Here is an 18,085-nt window from a genome sequence, read left to right as displayed (position 1 = left end):
GTACCCTTTTCACATGGTGAGTTTTCTCATCATTCTATGAATTCTTCTTATTATTGTTTCACAGATTTTTGTTCTTTTTTGGCACACTGTTCCTATACTCTCACAGTTTTTGTAGTGGCTCCGCGTTGTGGCGCTGAAAAGTTTTACACAAGAAAACCTATGTCAGCCTGCTTTTTGGTTGGGACCTATATAACTCCATTGACGTCACTTCTGTGCACGAGGTCAGGACGGAGCCGGACGACACTGGCCCCCCGGTGTGCAGAGGCACTGCTCAGGAAAAAGATTTTCCGGATCCAGTCTGACACCTGGGGATTTTTTAAGTTAAGGAATCTGTGGCTAGACTGTGTCTCTACCAGATACAGCGTTACCGAAGGTAAGTAACTCAGTCTATAGTAACAGTAAAAGGAGTAAACGGTATACTGGATATGTAAACAGAATAGCAGCAGGTTTCCGAGTTACATAATGCGTAAGCAAAAAAAACAGAGCAACATTATAAAAAAGAAGAATCCAATAAGACATGTGAAAGCATCAGTTCTGAGGTAGGGAGGTGTGAGGGAGGGGAGAGTAGATATCCACCGAGGTAGAGAACAAACATGGCATCTTAGTGCTTACATTCATGACAACTTAATGCTATACAGAGTAAGCACATCAACAATAGCATGTGGTACACAGAAAGTAGTTAAAATTATATAGTAAGAGTAAAAAAAGTAAACTAAATACAGTAGGATATCTTAACAGAATAGCAGCAGGTGCCTGAGTTACATACATTTGCACATTTTAAAATAAAAGAAGCAAAACTTCAACATTATAACAAGTCGGAGACCCCCTCGTCTCCTATGTAGTTGGTTTGTAATAGTTTTCCATGTTCACATTATATAAAACCTCATAAATAAATGAATCCGCTAGATTACAATTTACTGTACCAGCATTCCATACTGTAGTACATCAGTATCTGAAGGCCCTTTAGAGTCTGATATGCAGTGATAGAGGGGATTCCGTGCTTGATGGTGCTTAAGTTGAAAGCTGTGGTATAACAATGAGGATTAGAAATTCTGTGCCCATTTTTGTTGAATTTTGCGGTATGGCATTTCAAGCTGTATCCATCCATACTTCGTATCTGCACACCGTATTTATATTTATATAGGTTTTTGTTTCTATTCTGTGGAAAATAATTTACAACGTGTATATTTTAACATGTATTTAAGAAATGAATGCACCCTCATTGTTGAAAGGCTGTTGGGTTTCAGTGCCAGAAGCAATAGCACAATATTTCACAGACTGTAGTCCCAATGGGTGTACACATTCACTACTATCAATCAATCAATAGTTCTTTATTCGGATGTTAAAAACACCATAAAAGCACATGTACACAATACAGAGTCTCATTCATTTTTTTTTTTTTTTTAAAAGCAATTAAATCAATCAGAAAGAACATTTGATAAAGATAAAACAGAATAAAAAAGTCATATCACCTAACAGATACATCACTTCTAAACGGACGCGGTTTAAACCTGATCTTTAGTTAATCTTAGTCTCAGTGCTACTTTGATAAAGTTCAATATACAACACAGAGTCAGTGGGTCAGCTGCCCTTTGCAAAAACAATAATGCTGAATTCGCCTGTGTCAATTTAGCCCTTTTCAGTATATCAATTAAAAAACTTCGCCTGGGTGTGGAGTAATAAGAACAGAAAAATACAAAATGAAGGGTGTCCTGCGGAGACCGATTGTCGCAGCCGCAGGCACCCTTCTGCTCAATCGATACCGTGTACCCTTGTGGGTCCGCCAATAAATAAGGTAAAAGATTGAGCCTAAAACGGGATATTAAAAATCTATCCTGTGCATTATACAATAAACAGAGATAGGGTTCCATTCCCAATGTGCTCTTGATCTGACTGTGCAAATTCACTGACCTCTTGGACCCTTCTTCCATCATTCTGGCTGAGTTCCTTTGGGCCACAAACAGACTTTTTACCATTAGTTTGTCCTGGGCTCTAATCACTGATGGATTGGTGAAAAGTTCTAAGTGACCCAACTTCTCTAAGGTAACCATTACATATTTAAACCAGGGTATCTTCATACATTTCTCTCTTCCTAGACAGTCGCTCAATATTAGTCTACTTAACTTCGCTTCTGTGTTTAACCAAATATTGAGCCACGCCAGGATCGGTCTGAGCTTGACCGTGTCTTCGATATATGGTCTCCCTAGCTCTCTATGGGCAATGATCGCTGGGGTACTCTGCGGGATTTTAAGTAAGGACCGCAGTATTTTATTTTCCTCCCGCTGTAGTTGTGTGGTATTAACAAAGCCCCAGACTTCAGCTCCATACAGAACTTTAGAACAACAGATGGAATTATACAAATGCAATACTTGTTCTGGGGACCATCTACCTAGTCTGCGCCCGTAGCTGGTCACTGCACCATATGAAGATATCAGTTTCCCACATCTCTCTTCTACCAGGGATGTAAATTTTAATCTCTCATCAAACAATATCCCTAGGTAAGAGAAGAGTTGTACACTTTCCAGTGTGTGAGACCCAATTCTGTGTATAAATGTAGTCCAAGATTTTTTCCCTGCCCTCATCACGAATGATTTGCCCAAATTTACTGAGAGGTCTAGGGATCCCATGAACTTCACGAAGCCATCGATTAAAATCTGTAAGCTTTTCGGGGTACGGGCTAACAATACGGCGTCATCAGCGTATAGTAAAACTGGTATTTGGCGCGTTCCAATTCTCGGGCAGTCAGTGTTTAAAGCAATCAGGGTCTGCTCTAGCTTATTAATATAAAGGGAAAATAAAAAGGGCGCAAGAATGCATCCTTGTCTTACCCCGCTTGAGCACCCAAAAGCTTCAGTAAGGCCCCCTTCATTGTTATAGCGTACCCTAGCTGTGGTATCTCTGTGTAGCTCCCTGAGAATGGTGATCAATCCCTGATCGATACCAAGTTGGGTCATCATTAGCCACAATTTCTCCCTATTTACATGATCAAAGGCAGCCGCCAAATCCATGAATCCTAAATAAATGGATTCGTTACTTGTTATGGTATACTTGGCGACTAGCATGTATAAATTAAGACATTGATCACTAGTGGATCTCCCAGATCTAAATCCATATTGAATGTCAGAGACAATATCATTGTCCTCGGTCCATTCAATTAATCGATTAAGGATTACCCTTCCCAAGATCTTTGCGGAGACATCAATGAGAGAAATAGGCCGGTAGCACTGGGGGTTATCCCTATTACCCTTCTTAAAGATGGTAATAATGGTAGCAGTTGACCATGATCGCGGCAGACCAAACATGACTGCTGCATTTATTACCCTGGTCATCAAGGGGGCCCACAACTCCACATTGCTGATAAACAAGTCAGGGAGGACCCCATCGGGGCCTGGAGCCTTATTTTTTGATAGGCCCTCGATTCCTATGGTGATTTCAGCTAGGGTGAACTCAACTATCTGGGTCTCTAATGTGACATCCTCCACAATGACCGTGGCCGTCTTCTCGTGATTGTACAGACTCTTAAAGTGTGCGACCCACTGCTCCGGGAGGATGTTTGCACTGATTTCGGGTGTGTTGCTTTCATGAAAGCAGGGTTTGTTAATGATACTCCAAAATTTAGAAAGATCCCTAGATTCAGCCGCTTCCCTTAAATCTGCCCACACTTCTCCCTGTAAAACCAATTTCCTTCTTTTTATTGCAGCCTTGTATTTTGCTCTACACTCAGTAACCCTGTTGTTATTCCTGGGCCTTTGTTTTAAACAGCTTTTTAGCTCTCTGAGTGCACGAGAGCAATCATTATCAAACCATTTCGGTTGAATTGGGGTTCTTTTTACAGATCGAGTGGTCAAAAGCTTATCCACCAGGCTGGTGATCTTCCCGAATGCACACAATAATTGAGAACCCTCAATTGCTAAATCAAGACAATCTTCAATTGGTTGTTTCCCTTGGTCAATCAGATCTCTATAGAATGCTACACCCTCAATCTTGGCCCACTTGAGCCGCCTTCCTTGGTCTGTTGCCCTCTCATGAACTCCAACCACTGTGCCTATCTTGGCTACTGCCTGATACTGTAATTTCATTATTAGGGGATTGTGGTCACTGAATGGATTCCACTCTATTCCAACCGCTATGACCATGCGCTTAAGGGATCTAGACACCAAAAAATAGTCAATAATTGACGAACACCCTCTGCCTTTAAAGGTAGGGGGAAGGGAGCCATCACTTCCCATAGCCATCATATCCATGGTATGCTCCATGTTGTGGCTAATCAGGAGTTTGCTCAATTCTCTACCTGCTGTTGTGTGGGCAAAATGAGGCCCCTTAACCGAGGGGCAGCGCGACCAGTCTGGATTTATGGGAACCAGGAAGGAGCATAAGTGGGTATTTAGGTCACCCATAATTATATAATGTGGATACATTACTCCATTTGCTTGTGAGTAATCCTTGCTCAATAAGGTGTCTAATATTCCCACAATATCCTCTTCCTCGTTTGTTTCACCCGGGTTATATATGTTGAGTAGTATCAGGCCAAGACCTTGCCCCTCAAACCTTACGGCCTGTATATTGCGAGATGGGCTTAATATATTTGTCCACTTGCCTTTTATCCTTAAATCTACGTATAAGGATAAACCCCCAATGGCTCTGCCAGATCTTGATTTTAAGGCTGGGGTAAAAAAACATTTAAAGCCCTGTATATGGTAAGGGCTATTTTCGGTTACCCAGGTTTCCTGGAGGCCTATTATCTCGAATTCGGTGATATATTCTCTCCACTCCTGGATATGAAACTTGCTTGCCAAGCCAGCCGTGTTCCAGGAAATAACATTTAAACCACCCTCTGGCTTCCTTGCCTGGTCCATTTGTTGGGGAGTGACTTGTAACCTGTCAAAGTCTCCTGTCACCCTTAACTCCTCGCTTATGCCCTCCTGACCCTGAGGTGTCCCACCTTCATCTAGCTCCCTTGCCACTTTGTTAATTCCCAGCAAATCACCACTGGTAGCAATTAACTGATCGGCTGGGTCAGCCTCTCTTCTTTCTTGGGGCAATACCAGCGGATCTGAGTGGATCATTTGGGAGTTACCTTCTGTGGGTGCATTCACTACTATGTTAGGTTCAGTGCAAACTCACCCCTGAGACCTATGTTTGCTGCAGTGGAAACTCACCCCTGAGATCTATGTTTGCTTCAGTGCAAACTCACCCCTGAGATCTATGTTTGCTGCAGTGGAAACTCACCCCTGAGATCTATGTTTGCTTCAGTGCAAACTCACCCCTGAGATCTATGTTTGCTTCAGTGGAAACTCACCCCTGAGATCTATGTTTGCTTCAGTGCAAACTCACCCCTGAGATCTATGTTTGCTTTAGTGCAAACTCACCCCTGAGATCTATGTTTGCTTCAGTGCAAACTCACCCCTGAGATCTATGTTTGCTTCAGTGGAAACTCACCCCTGAGATCTATGTTTGCTTCAGTGCAAACTCACAAAGCAAACTCACCCCTGAGATCTATGTTTGCTTCAGTGGAAACTCACCCCTGAGATCTATGTTTGCTTCAGTGGAAACTCACCCCTGAGATCTATGTTTGCTTCAGTGGAAACTCACCCCTGAGATCTATGTTTGCTTCAGTGCAAACTCGCCCCTGAGGTGTGAAACGCCGTGCTCTCACTCTGCACAGCGGTTGGACTGGCAGTCAAGATGTATAGTGCTAAACAGTCCACCGTTTTACTGCATTTTAAAAGAAATAAACAGGGAAACGACCTTCCTAATCGGTTTATGTGAGAAAATTCATAAAACCGGGGAACTGGAGGCCTTATCGTTATACAGTGTTCACAGTAAGACGCTACTGCTTTCACGTTGCCTCAATATAGAAGGGGGGAAGGGCAGACTGTGGCTTAGTGGACAACATTATATGAAAGCTGAAGAGACAGTCATTGGTCTTTCTACGTGCATGCAATGAGGCATTAAGGTGCGGTGCACGGCTCCGCCATTTGTATTGTGGCTTCCAACATAACAATAAAGCTAGACTCCTGGCGGGGAAAGAGAAATTATTTAAATTGTTTTCTGAATTGGAAATTGTTACCATAGAAAGGTCGACACTAAAACAAATCAACTATTAGCATTTTTAGAAAGAAGTACAGTGCACACTGAAAACTGAATTTGCCTCGGTGCTCTCCTCAAATCCAAAAATAAGAACTGCATGTGAGGAGGGGGTGGGGAGGTCTCTCTCTCTCTCTCTCTCTCTCTCTCTCTCTCTCTCTCTAGAGAGAGAGAGAGAGAGAGAGAGAGAGAGACTGGAACAATGTGTTAAAGTGAGTTTTCAAATCCATAACATGACAAATGACCAAGTGTTATGGCGGCCACCATATCAAATCCATTCTGTAATTGCTTTCAGGTAATCACAAACTCCATAACAATTGTTCACCCCCTCTCCCCGAGGCGTGAATCATTTAAATAGTTTGCTCATAATCTTATTGTCCGAGGTATACAAATTGATTTGGTGGTCTCTTCTCGACCTATAAACTAATGCTTGTGTCTGTCTTCGTTCCAGGGTGTCGATTCCCTACAATCCGTGATCCCGCCAGAGCTGCATATAGACCCCGGAGCCATGGATCTTGAGTAGAACTGGACCAGGGAAGCCATGTAAACCTAGGAAGCAATGCACACCTTTGTCTTTAAACACGGACAGCTTTTGACTGCCTGCTGAAATGTGAAAATGTGTGATGACCAGCCACTTGCGCCTTCATGTACTAAGACGTTCACGGGACAGAGCAAGACTAGAAGGAGCGCTCCCGATCAACTGGTCTCTCCAAGGGCTACATCTTCATGGCCATCCATTGAGAACTGAAAATGGAAGAACCCTCCAACCTCACTGCTGAACCCACTCTCTAAATCTTGAATGCCCTTTGCACAGAATGTTTTCGCATTGAATTTCCACGAGAAATTGGAGTGGAAGCCGATGTAGCAGCCACAAAATGAAGAACTTGGAATATCTTCCCAATTCGGAATAGATTATTTTTTTTGTTTGTCTGCTTTGGCGTTTATAAGAAAAAAATGAAAATAAAAAAAACGCATCAAATGGAAGTGTTAAAAGAAAAATCACTTACCAGTGTTTTCTTTGCAGCCAGATTAATGTAATGGTCAGGTTGCTGGTGGGGAAGGTGAATTGTTTGGTTTTAGTCACTGGTAAACTTTGGGGAGAGGTATATTAGAAGAGACACTGGAGGATGTCTTTATTCCTGCCAAACGTAATTCATCATTATTGCCCCAGCAGACAATCCAGGCTGTTAACTCTCCTCACTCGAATATATGGTCCACAGGTGAGGGTGCATAACAAGGAGGTGAGAGTAATTAACAGCTGTTATCGCCCTGCACGTGTGGGCAAAATATCTGTTAGCACACCCTTTCAAAAGAATTGGTAGCGTTGTGAGAGCAGAAAAGATTGCTTACCTGAAGAGATTCTTGTGTTTTGTTTGGCTGACGAGGCTTCCCTTTCTCCATATTTAAAGGGGAGAAGCCCTAAAAGAATTATGTAAAACATTTGTTTACATTGTTTATTTTTTTCTGATTGAGCTGGGATTGTGAGTCATTTTTTCCTATATTTTTAAGTAAAACGAAATAACTTGTGCTTATGCAGCACTCCCAGGGCACAAAGTACACTAACGGGTCTTTGGGAGATGTCCGATCACTCCCTTTGTGGGCCTGTTACTATAGACCACCAAGCATTGGCAAGTTCAATATGTTTCACCTATGCGAAATCTAGTGGCTTTGTCAATGTGTTTTTTATATGTTGCACAGCAGTTGAGCTGCTGTGCAACGTGGCTTAAAGTAAAAAAAAAAGCACTATGACGTGGTCAATGCTGGTCACATTGTTGCGTTTAAAAAAAAAAACGTTAAGCCATGTTGCACAGCAGCTAAGCTGCTGTGCAACATGTAAAAAGACATTGACGAAGCAAATACAGTTTGCATTGGCGAAACCTATTGGCTTTGCCAATGCCTGTTCATTTTTATTGGTTTGCCGGAGAAATATTAACTGTTCAATATGGTGTCAGCTGTTAAGGTGATGGTGTGTTGTGCTGGAGTTTGTGGAGGCTCGGACATTGTGCAAGTCTGTAGTACCAGTACCTAAGGTAGTAGTTTGAGGGAAAAGGAGAAGCATGTAAACCTGCAAGCAAAATGAGTGTGTTAACCCGAGGGGAGGGGGTCGCTGAAAAGTAAAATATAAATCTGCAGGAAAAAGAGGGGGTGAAGGAGAGGGACTGCAGAGACATGTACTCATGCATGTCGAAAAGTAAAAAAAAGAAAAAAGAAAGCCCCTACAGGAGCCTGCAGTGGAAGGACACTGGCCATCGAAGAAGTGCTTGGTCCATGCTCCATCGCAGGATAAAGACTTGAAGCCCAGAAGGAAGATGGAGGTGCTGGCCAATAAGAAACCAGGAAACGAGAGTGACCTAGGAGCCACGTGGGAGCCAGCAAATGGTAAGTAAAGTGATGGGGGAGCCAAGTGGGAGCCAGAAAACGGTAAGGAAAGGTTGGTGATGGACAGGTTGTATTTTTTTAAATACAAGAGATTTCACAAGCACTGTGCAGGCAAAACCTAAAAAAATACGTATTCTGATTGTGTGGGCAGATGCCTCCAGCATTTCCATCCAGCATTTACCTTCCCACAGGAAAATATAAACCAATTCCTTTACCTTCTCCTTCTTGAGGGCGAGATAAGGGCGACCTGTGTCAGAATTCGCACCTCTGTTTTCCAGTTTCATTAAGAAGGTAGAGACACTAAGCTAGGCACCAAGAAGTTTGCACAAGATGGCAGAGGCAGCAAAGAGATAAGTGAGGAAATAACTAAACCAGATGCTGAAGTACTGTGTCAAAAATATGCAGTCAAGAAAAAGAACCAATAATTCTAACTAGAACTCAGAAGAAAAGACTCACAAAAATCCTATAACAAGAATACAAACCAGAACCCGGACAGCAGAAACAAGGGAGTGAGGTGCATTAGGTGAAGAGCACAACAAAGATGGATCCTCGAGCATTGAGATGTATGGAGAATCAGACTTCAAGCCTTTATATAGTAAACCAGCGTTAATGTCCCTTTCAATGACACAGGAAACAGAATGCTATCTTATATTTGCAAGACACATAGAATAACATGATATGTCCTGTTACTTAGAATCATGTTTTTTCTTCCGACCACTAAATGTCCCAGACCTTATAAATACACCAGCTGCACACATCTTTCCCTTTTTCTATTCTTCAAAAAAATGTAGCTTCAAGAAGTTGGAGAGTCATTTACAGGTAATTATACCTTTAGTCTTGTGTTTCTTAGCAGTGTTTCCAGGAGGCATGCAGGGACTACAGATTACACTTCTCAAAGCAACTCAGTGGGGTCTGCAAAGTCTTGCGACTCAAAGGGGTCCAGAAAGACTCTCTGTTCCCGTTCAACAAGACACAACACATGGATACTCATGTAGGTTTGGGGATTTAGTACCTATGCAGGATTTTTCCAGCTTATTCATCCACTCTTATTGGCCGTCAGTGAAGGGAGGGATATGGAAGGGAATCTTTTCCAACCCATAAGAAAAGTTTGGGAATACTGACGTGGAGGGGGCTTTGCAGGTCCGACAAGAGGCAGAACTCTATTACATGAGTGGTATGACCACTAGAAGAGAGAGTAAGTTTTGAAGAATACCAGATGTGATCTAGGAATTATCTTTCCTATACTTTATTTGCATGCTACGCTGGACTAACAAAATATTGGGGTTCTGAGTAATGGCAATCGCGCTTGTAGTTGTGACGTAACAGTGTCAATGTCCAACGTATTCCATTTATGAACCATATCAACTGAAGATGCAGAAGAACTATGGGGGTGAGATTTAACTAACCAAGTCAATAAATCAATCAGGGGTTTATAAAGCGCGCTACTCACCCGTGAGGGTCTCAAGGCGCTGGAAAAGTAAAAGGAATCAAAGAGGTCCAACCTGGAGTCTGCAAATGATATGAGTGTCACAATGGTCATTTTCACAACAAACTTGATCTAGCATGTGACAGTATTTATGTGTTGGGGTTCGATTTGTTAAATTGAAATTAGATATTAACTCTCTAAAAACTGGCTTATGTTGCATTGAAGGGTAAATCTGAAATGTGCAATAAAATAACCCACTAACATAATCTCACAGAAGCTTAGCGAGACAATGTCATAAGTGGTCTAAGGCAGCATAGGCACAACTATGAGGCGATCTCTAACACAGGAATATCTTCTCTTCCTAGTGTTCTGAATCAATGATTTTAATCACATGCACTCCGAGAGCTGGGTGAATCCCATCAAAAAGTTTTAAAGACTGTTTAAAACTAAAGTCCCCACCATGTTTCTCCTCCATCGGGCTGAAGGAATATTATAATCCCGAGGCATTACGTCACTACTAATAGTAGTCATCTCTCATCCATATTTCAAACATACCTGGTGCAGCTCCTCCTCGGTAATTAAATCTTGAGCATCCTGACTATTTTTCACACCACAGCCAGCATTAATTAAAAAGATTAATTTGAACCTCTCCATGGAGATGCTGTGCGCGTATAGCTTTAGTGTGGGCTCATTGTACCCAGAACTTCATGTTCCGAAGAATGCACATGACTTGGATGTGAAAAGATTGAAGTGCATATCCATTTGGAAGAGATATCTTAAATATTAGAATTCATGCCCCCTGTGGTGCTGCAACATAATGTGTCACTTGCCAAGCTCCTCTCCAAACTTCAACCTGGAGATACGGGTGCGCTCTTAGAGCCACAGTGAATATGTGCTGGAGTGTGTCATAGTAACTGCAGCCACAGAGTTTCTGACCGTGGATTTAATTATTCACACAGAGCGTGGACCTAAAGAGGATATGGAACTTACAGAGGAAATTTTAGCTGGTAACAGAGATTTTTCTACCAGTAGGAGTAAGAAATTAGATCATTACTCGGGCTGGGTGAGAACCCACCTCAAGGAATAACCACCACACTTGTCAGGGTGAAGCCTCAAAGTCACTAAATAAACCTGAGCTCGCCCACTGGTAGCTATGGCACAGAGCAGACGGGCTTAACTTATGCAAATGTGTGAAATATTTATGCAGTACCAAAACAGTAATAAAGACAAATTGTAAAACAATAGAAATCCCAACCGAAAACAGAGTAAAATTTAGTGAGAAAAATGAAACCAAAATGAAAAAAACGAATAAGGGGAGCCAAGGATATCATTTTTAAAAAAGTTTAGGTATAAATAGCACCAAAACGCACAAAGTGCAAATGATGGCCAAGGGAAGCGGTAGACCTGGACCTAGGCGCAATCTGAGGCTCACTGCGATGGAGCGCAGGTCGGATACATCAACCAGGTTTGTCCTGATCAAAGATTTTACTTTCCGATTTAGTCTTTTAAGTCGTAATCCGCCATAGTAGTTCACTTCTAAAGCCCCAGGACCTGAAGGTAGATAGGCGTTAGGGAAAAACCATCAGCAAGGTTCAGTGCAGGTCTAGTTGCCATTGGTCAGCTGGGAATTTTCAGGAATACGTTTTTACAGCTTTTTGTTTCCCTGTATCCATATGATAGGTGAACCAACTGCCCTTGCAGACCACTTTTTTGTCCTGTGTACAAGAGGGAGCAGTTCCAGGGCTCCTCAGGTCAAAGACAGCGGGCCGGTCTTCTTCTGATTTTACGGAGATCCAGACTATTCTGAAGTGGGTGCCTGGAGGTGCCTCATTTATGCCTGTAAACAGTTAGGGGGTGGGGTGACTCCTGGGCAGACCCTAACCTATGGGGTAAAAATTCTCAGGGGCCAAATCTACTCACTTTGGCCATATTCAAGGTGGCAAAAGTCTTCTGCCACACTCAGCTTGGGCTCTATGGGGTGCGCGTGTGGGTATCTGTGTGTGTGTGTGTGTGTGTGTGTGCGCGCGCGCTATGGTAATCCTAGGGTTCTCCCACATCTAACACTAAAAACCAGTTTGGAGCAAGTACTATACACAGAGCAAACCCAGAGACAGGCATCTGGTAGGACAAAAGCAGGCCACTTCAACAGTCAAGCAGTGGATACACAAGAATTGTGATGGCATTCTGTGCTCTCATTTCCAAGTGTTCTAGGTGAATCCAGCAGACCTTCCAAGAAGATTTGACACTCAAGCAGGTTTGAGAGTATAATATCAAAAAGGATGCCCACAGCCCCCCACCCTGCATGTACTATGGAGTCCAGAAGAGTCATATCTGCACATTAAGGTCAGTCTACATTTTGCTCCTGTGAGACATTTCACACCCATTCAAGGCTAATCACTGGCTGGGAAGAGCTGGAGAGCCAATGCAGATTAGCCTCCTGGAACTTCAATCAGGAAAAAGGTAACTTTCTAAAAGTTACTTTTGTTGTTTTAAGTTACATTATGTGTATTTATGTTGCACACAGCTCACCTAGGAGGATATCCTGGCGCTGAAGCAGGAGCTCTATGGAACAAGCCGGAGTCGGGGCTAGGTGAAGAGCCAGGTATTCAGTTAATTTTAGAATTCAAAAACAGAAAAGAAGGATCTGATGTCCAGTGGCAGATCGTTTCAGGCTCTAGGAGAGAGCTCTTCCTTATTTTTTTATTGAAAATTCTACTTCACCATTTAAATGGGTTTTTAATACCTATTAAAATAGTTGTTTAACTTTTTTTTAGCTGGTCCCATCCCTGAGATACACTATTAGTATTTTAATCGATTCTCTGATGTTCTACATAGAACTGCAAGCCTCCCACAGGGAAAATAGCTTTTTGGTGTTAGACACTGTAAGGACATGTTAACATTACATTTCTACATATCCTACTTTTATATACCATGCACTCTGCCTTCTGGGCTACAAGGCCTACATAGGGGTGACTGCCTATTATTTGAAAGCAAGGTTTTTACCTATTAAAAGGGGGTTTACATTGACAGGTGGCAGTGTATGTTTTGCACTGTTACAGTCAGGTTACAATGGTAGGCCTCAAGCCATGGTTGCACTGCCACTATATTGGATGGCACCATAGGTGCTGCAGTCCACTATTGGCATTTAACTTACAGTTCTTGGGTACATTTTTGGCCATATACTAGGGATTTTTCAAATCTGTGAAGCACATGTGGCGTGCAGTTAAAATATTGTCTTAGGCAGATCACAATGTAATCTAGTTGTGCTATAACCATTCAGTGTTTTGAGTATGTTATTTTCATTAGTTTTATTTGATTTTACTGTGCCTATGAAGCTATTTTAGCAAAATATGTTGTCTGTTTTTCAACTATCAATGACCTCTGTGGACCAAGGAAAGTTAAATATACTGGTTAAGAGTATGCCAAACCGTCCATGTTACTACTGGTTAGCTGGGATAAGGTGCATAAAGGTCTCCTGTCATTAAAATAAATAGGGCAAAGAACTGGGGTACATTATGCAAAAGATGGTCACTTCATACAGCAGGCATGTGGGAGCAGATATAAAAAGTATCATATGATTAGGAGAAATAAATGACCCTGAAAGGGTAAAACTGCATAGAAAGTTTTCAAGAATATTGTCCATTTTATGGTATTAAGAGCATTGCTGATATGGATGTGACTGTACGTAGTCTTTGTAGAATGGACTTTAAAAAAAATAGTTTCCAAGGTCAGATTCACAGAAGGCCTTGTGATGTGTTTCATATATAATGCGCCAAAGGTGTTTTGCCTTTGTACAAATGAATTTGCTCTTAGCCAGTTTAGGAGAGAACAAAGAAGCTGTGGGGCAATACCTACTCGGGGTAAGCATTTTAAGTGGTGCAATAGTGTCAAACGGGGCTGAGAGATAGTGATTGACATGTTTAGCTGTGGTCTTGGCCATCCGATAAGATGGGGGAGGACTGAGCCTTGAATGAGTGGTTTGGAGGTTGTTGTGTTTTATTGGTATTGTTATGTTAATTCTGGTGTTTCATTATTGAAGTTAGGCTGTGCCTTTGAAACAAGCAGCAGACCTGCCTATTTTGTACAACTCTAAAAAATGTTCTTCCTTAGTTGTAATTTGCATGATTATTGCACACCAACTTTACAGATACATTATCAACCATGACATGACATTTCCGGTGATGTATCAAGGGTTTGATGGGCCATAATTTAAGCAAGCAAACTGAGCGGACCACCCTTACTCATTTGGCTACTAAACAAATTATTGGGTGGAACTGGGGTACTCAAACCTCTGGGCAGGAGTGTCACCTGCTGCACTAATAATAGCTGCACCCTTGACCTCTCCTTTCTGAGTGGATGCCAGTCAGGATATAATGCAGGTGTCCATTGCAATGTAGGGGTGTCAACTTAATCTGGTTCCAATATTTTGTTGTCACTGAGGTTTATAAGGCTAATCCTTAAAACATTGTGTGGCCACCATTATATCACAAAATTAACACGTAAGAATACATTTTCCTTGTTGAATGAATCTGTTAAATGCTTCATTCGTGTGGTATACATATGATTACTCTTATAATGGACCCACCTGCTCCATGAGACAAATTTTGTTAATCAAAGGGAATTACTGAACAAAAGCTCTTTCAGCTTCACATTCTTGTAAGTATTTTCACAAAGTTGAGGTGCATTTCTTATGTTCTGTTCCAGAGGCCTTTAAGGATTTGCAGGCATCCAAGAGATAATTCTTTCTTCTGGGTCTCAACTCGCATAGCTATGGAGAAACTTCATAAGCTACGTGTGAGAATTACATGAATGTGCTTCATTATCCCTCAATCAATTAAACTATTGTTTTCAGTTAAAATAATCATAAGAACAGCAATGCAATTTCACATTCAATATGAAAGAATAACATTTTAAAATTACAAATAAAATAATTCTCTCAAATTCCTTTTCTTTCAGTACTTCTCATATAGCTATTGACAGCATAAGGATTTAGTAGAGTATTTTGCTATAAAAGAAAAAGGAGAGTTTGTCTACAGCTTATGATCCATTGTTTGTCAAAAATGTGTGAAAAAACTTTGTTCAAGAGTTTTTTTAAAGAAAAATAATTGAAAAAGATCATAATGTGTGTAACCATCTACATGACATAATGTGTGTAACCATCTACATGGATGTATCATCTCAAGGACAGAGCTCAAAAGGCCCAAGTCCTTGGGAAGGTTGTCATAGGGTGAATGAAACTTATTCTAAACCATACCAAACAACTTCCACTCATGTGTAGTGGATGCCCATAATAACTGGAATCCATCCAAATACACAATTTAATCAGGCTATCAGAGGTAACACTTGGCTTTGCTAATTCCGAAGTTTTTCTGTCAAGAGAACTCTTTTCATAGTGCCTTCTTACTCAGCTTTTATCATTATTAACCCAGCATTATTAAACACTTCTGAGCAGCCAGTTTCCATGTTGATATTTATTTTTACATAATTTAGCCACTACCTTTCATGCTTGAGATGTCCTTAATAATCTCCCGATAGAAACAAATCGCTGGATTGGACCATACCCAGATCCATAATTGTAATGACGACACATATTCTTTGTACCTCCTCCCTTTACCATAATGCACTTTTGCTGCAAAATTGGTGTGTAAATGCTTTACAAAATCAAAGATCAAGAAGTCCAATTTGATTCTGTTCAGAATTAACCACAGTTTAGAACAACTTGATACAAGGCCATACTAAGTTCCATAAAGATCAAATACAATGAGTCAATAAATGATGTTATATACTTCTTTATCAGGAGATGCAAATTCAAACGTTGCTCAACAGTTCCTAGACCCTCATGAAATCCATGCAATGTTTCTTCTGTCACACCATTTTTGTTTGCCTACGATTCAAACCTGTTAATCAGAATCCTACTGATTACCTTCACAGTGGTATCACTCAAGGAAATAGAACTGTAGTACATAGGATCCCTTTTTTTAAACTATTTCTATTGTGGATTTAATGCCACAGTGTCTTATAATAGGCATATCATGATGCATCTTCAGGATTTGTAGCTGTATATCCGAATTATGTAACCATAACTTAAAAATAAAAAGTAAACCACCTTTAATTACCAATTTTTGTGGATGTTGTTGCTAAAAAATGGGAGAGCTTGTATCTCAAGATAAGTCTCTCTTACGTCATCAAGAAAAGGTCTATACTCATCATGAACCAATGGGATGAAGGAATATGTACTCTCTTTCCTACTGATGATTGATTTCTGGACTGTGGATCTCCTATATCATTTTGACAAGCAACCAAGAATGTAAGTTATCTGACTACCCAGATGAGAAAAGAAATAAGCCCAGCAACGTTATGTGCTTTTAAAACATTGCTGTTATAATCTCACTATACTTGGTATGTTCCAAACCCCCCTACCTTTCCTGTTAATTGGTATATCCCCAGGGAGCTCACCTTGGAATGTTCAGGTGAACTCCATCAGTGCTGTGAGAGCAGATGGTCAGAGAATAAATACTGCTCGACTTACCTCTGTGTGGAACTTCATTCTTTGAATATAACACTGGCGACGAACTGTGAAGGGGACAGCTGACCATCTCCCCTTTGTTTATTCTCTCTGCGAGCAGCTGTGGATCGTGTCCAGCATTACCTTTTGGACATTCTTGCCCAGTCGTGCATTGGGGATCAGGCTCGACTGAGAACGTCACATAGCGTCTGCTTTTCGACGCCGAGTCGTTGCTGGAGTATCTTGTGGTGAATGGTACTTCAGGCTCTGGTGTATACTCCTTGCTGCATTTTGAGAGGACAAGGTTGTGGTGCTTTTCTCATCGGAACCGGCCGCTGCACTCGGCTTCCTGTCTCTGCGGACGCTCTCTGGTTGTGGACTCCTCCCTGAGGCACCGGCGCACCAGCCACTGTGGACCTGCCCTGGCTGAGGAAACGTCCGCTTCGTCCGGCGCTCCAGCTGCCTGTGAGCCGTGTTTGTGACGGAAGTTTCATCGTGTATGACTGGAAGCTCCTCCCTGAGGCACCGGCGCATCAGCTACTGCGGGCCTTCCCAGACTGAGGAAGCGTCCGCTTCGTCCGGCGCTCCAGCTGCCAGTGTGCCGTGCGATTCACGGAAGATTGTTGGGATCCTCCCGGACTCCTCCTCATCGGGTCAACGGGCTCTGCGGTGATTTTGGCTGTGCGGGATATCCGGACAGTATCTCCTCTGAGGTAACTTCATTCCTGTGGGGGGAGCAGCGTACTTTGCGGGATCCACAATGGAGGGCCAGTAGTGTACTGGGTTTCTTCGTCACCGTGTCTGGGGCCCAGCAGCAGGGGACTGACCCAGGCAGGGTGTTAGCGATTGTTTAGTGGGTTCTGTGGGTAGCTCTGCACCTGTCTTGTCTCCACTAAGCAACCACCCTCTCCTCCCTGTGAGGCACTTCCCTGTTTGGGACGTCATCCGCATCTGGGTTTAGTAATCACTCCACCATGGGCACACCAGGCATGAGCCAGCCACCATCCTTCCTAAATGACTGTGGGGATCCGGAAATCCACTGGAAAGACTGGACAAAACTGTTTGAGTCCTATTTAATCGCCATGGGAGGGGAAAAGTTTTCAGCATTAAGGAAGCAGCACATTCTTTTGCATAACTTGGGCGTGCACGGGCGCAAAGTTTACGAGACTCTTCCTGAGCCAGATTTGGAGGATGAGGATGACAATGACGTTTTTGATGTGACATTAATGAAGCTGGAGGCACACTTTGGGGATAAGGTCAATGTGGTGTTGGAGAGACATACATTTTTCAGTAGAGTGCAAGGAAAATGTGAATCTATTTCTAATTACATTGCAGCTTTAAGGGGGCTTACGCAATTGTGTGAATTTGGAGAGTTAAATGACTCACTTATACGTGACCAGTTAGTCAGGTGCACAAATAATAGCAGGATCCAAGAGAAACTGTTGGCAAAGAATCCAACCTTAAAAGATGCTGTAGCGATTGCCCAGTCTGTGGAACATACCGCTAAGTGTGTGAAAGAAATGAAAGTTAGGGAAGATGTGGTCGCAACTGTGCAGGTTGAGGAGCAAAGTAAAGAGGTGTTAAAAGTAGCTGAGAAATGGAGCACTAAAGAGGCTCAAATCCCTAGAGTTAGCAAAGATGTACATAATTTAAAATGTTATAGATGTGGGAGCAGTAACCACCTTGCT

At 42.1% G+C, this 18,085-nt stretch overlaps 1 protein-coding gene across 4 annotated transcripts in view; it reads left to right on the top strand.

Annotated features, from left to right (window-relative positions):
- Positions 1–7,086, top strand: part of BANP (BTG3 associated nuclear protein) — a 973,724-nt gene extending 966,638 nt beyond the window's left edge. For all 4 annotated transcript variants that reach the window (XM_085637629.1, XM_085637628.1, XM_085637630.1 and 1 more), the window contains one exon: positions 6,539–7,086. In XM_085637629.1, the coding sequence (XP_085493755.1) occupies positions 6,539–6,610 (72 nt within the window). In that variant the 3' untranslated portion in view covers positions 6,611–7,086. The remainder of the gene's footprint in view (positions 1–6,538) is intronic.
- The last annotated feature ends 10,999 nt before the right edge of the window (positions 7,087–18,085 follow it).

This window comes from Triturus cristatus, chromosome 12 (genome assembly GCF_964204655.1).
Source record: "Triturus cristatus chromosome 12, aTriCri1.1, whole genome shotgun sequence".
Classification (NCBI taxonomy): domain Eukaryota; kingdom Metazoa; phylum Chordata; class Amphibia; order Caudata; family Salamandridae; genus Triturus; species Triturus cristatus.
This window is presented reverse-complemented; position numbering and strand designations above follow the sequence as displayed.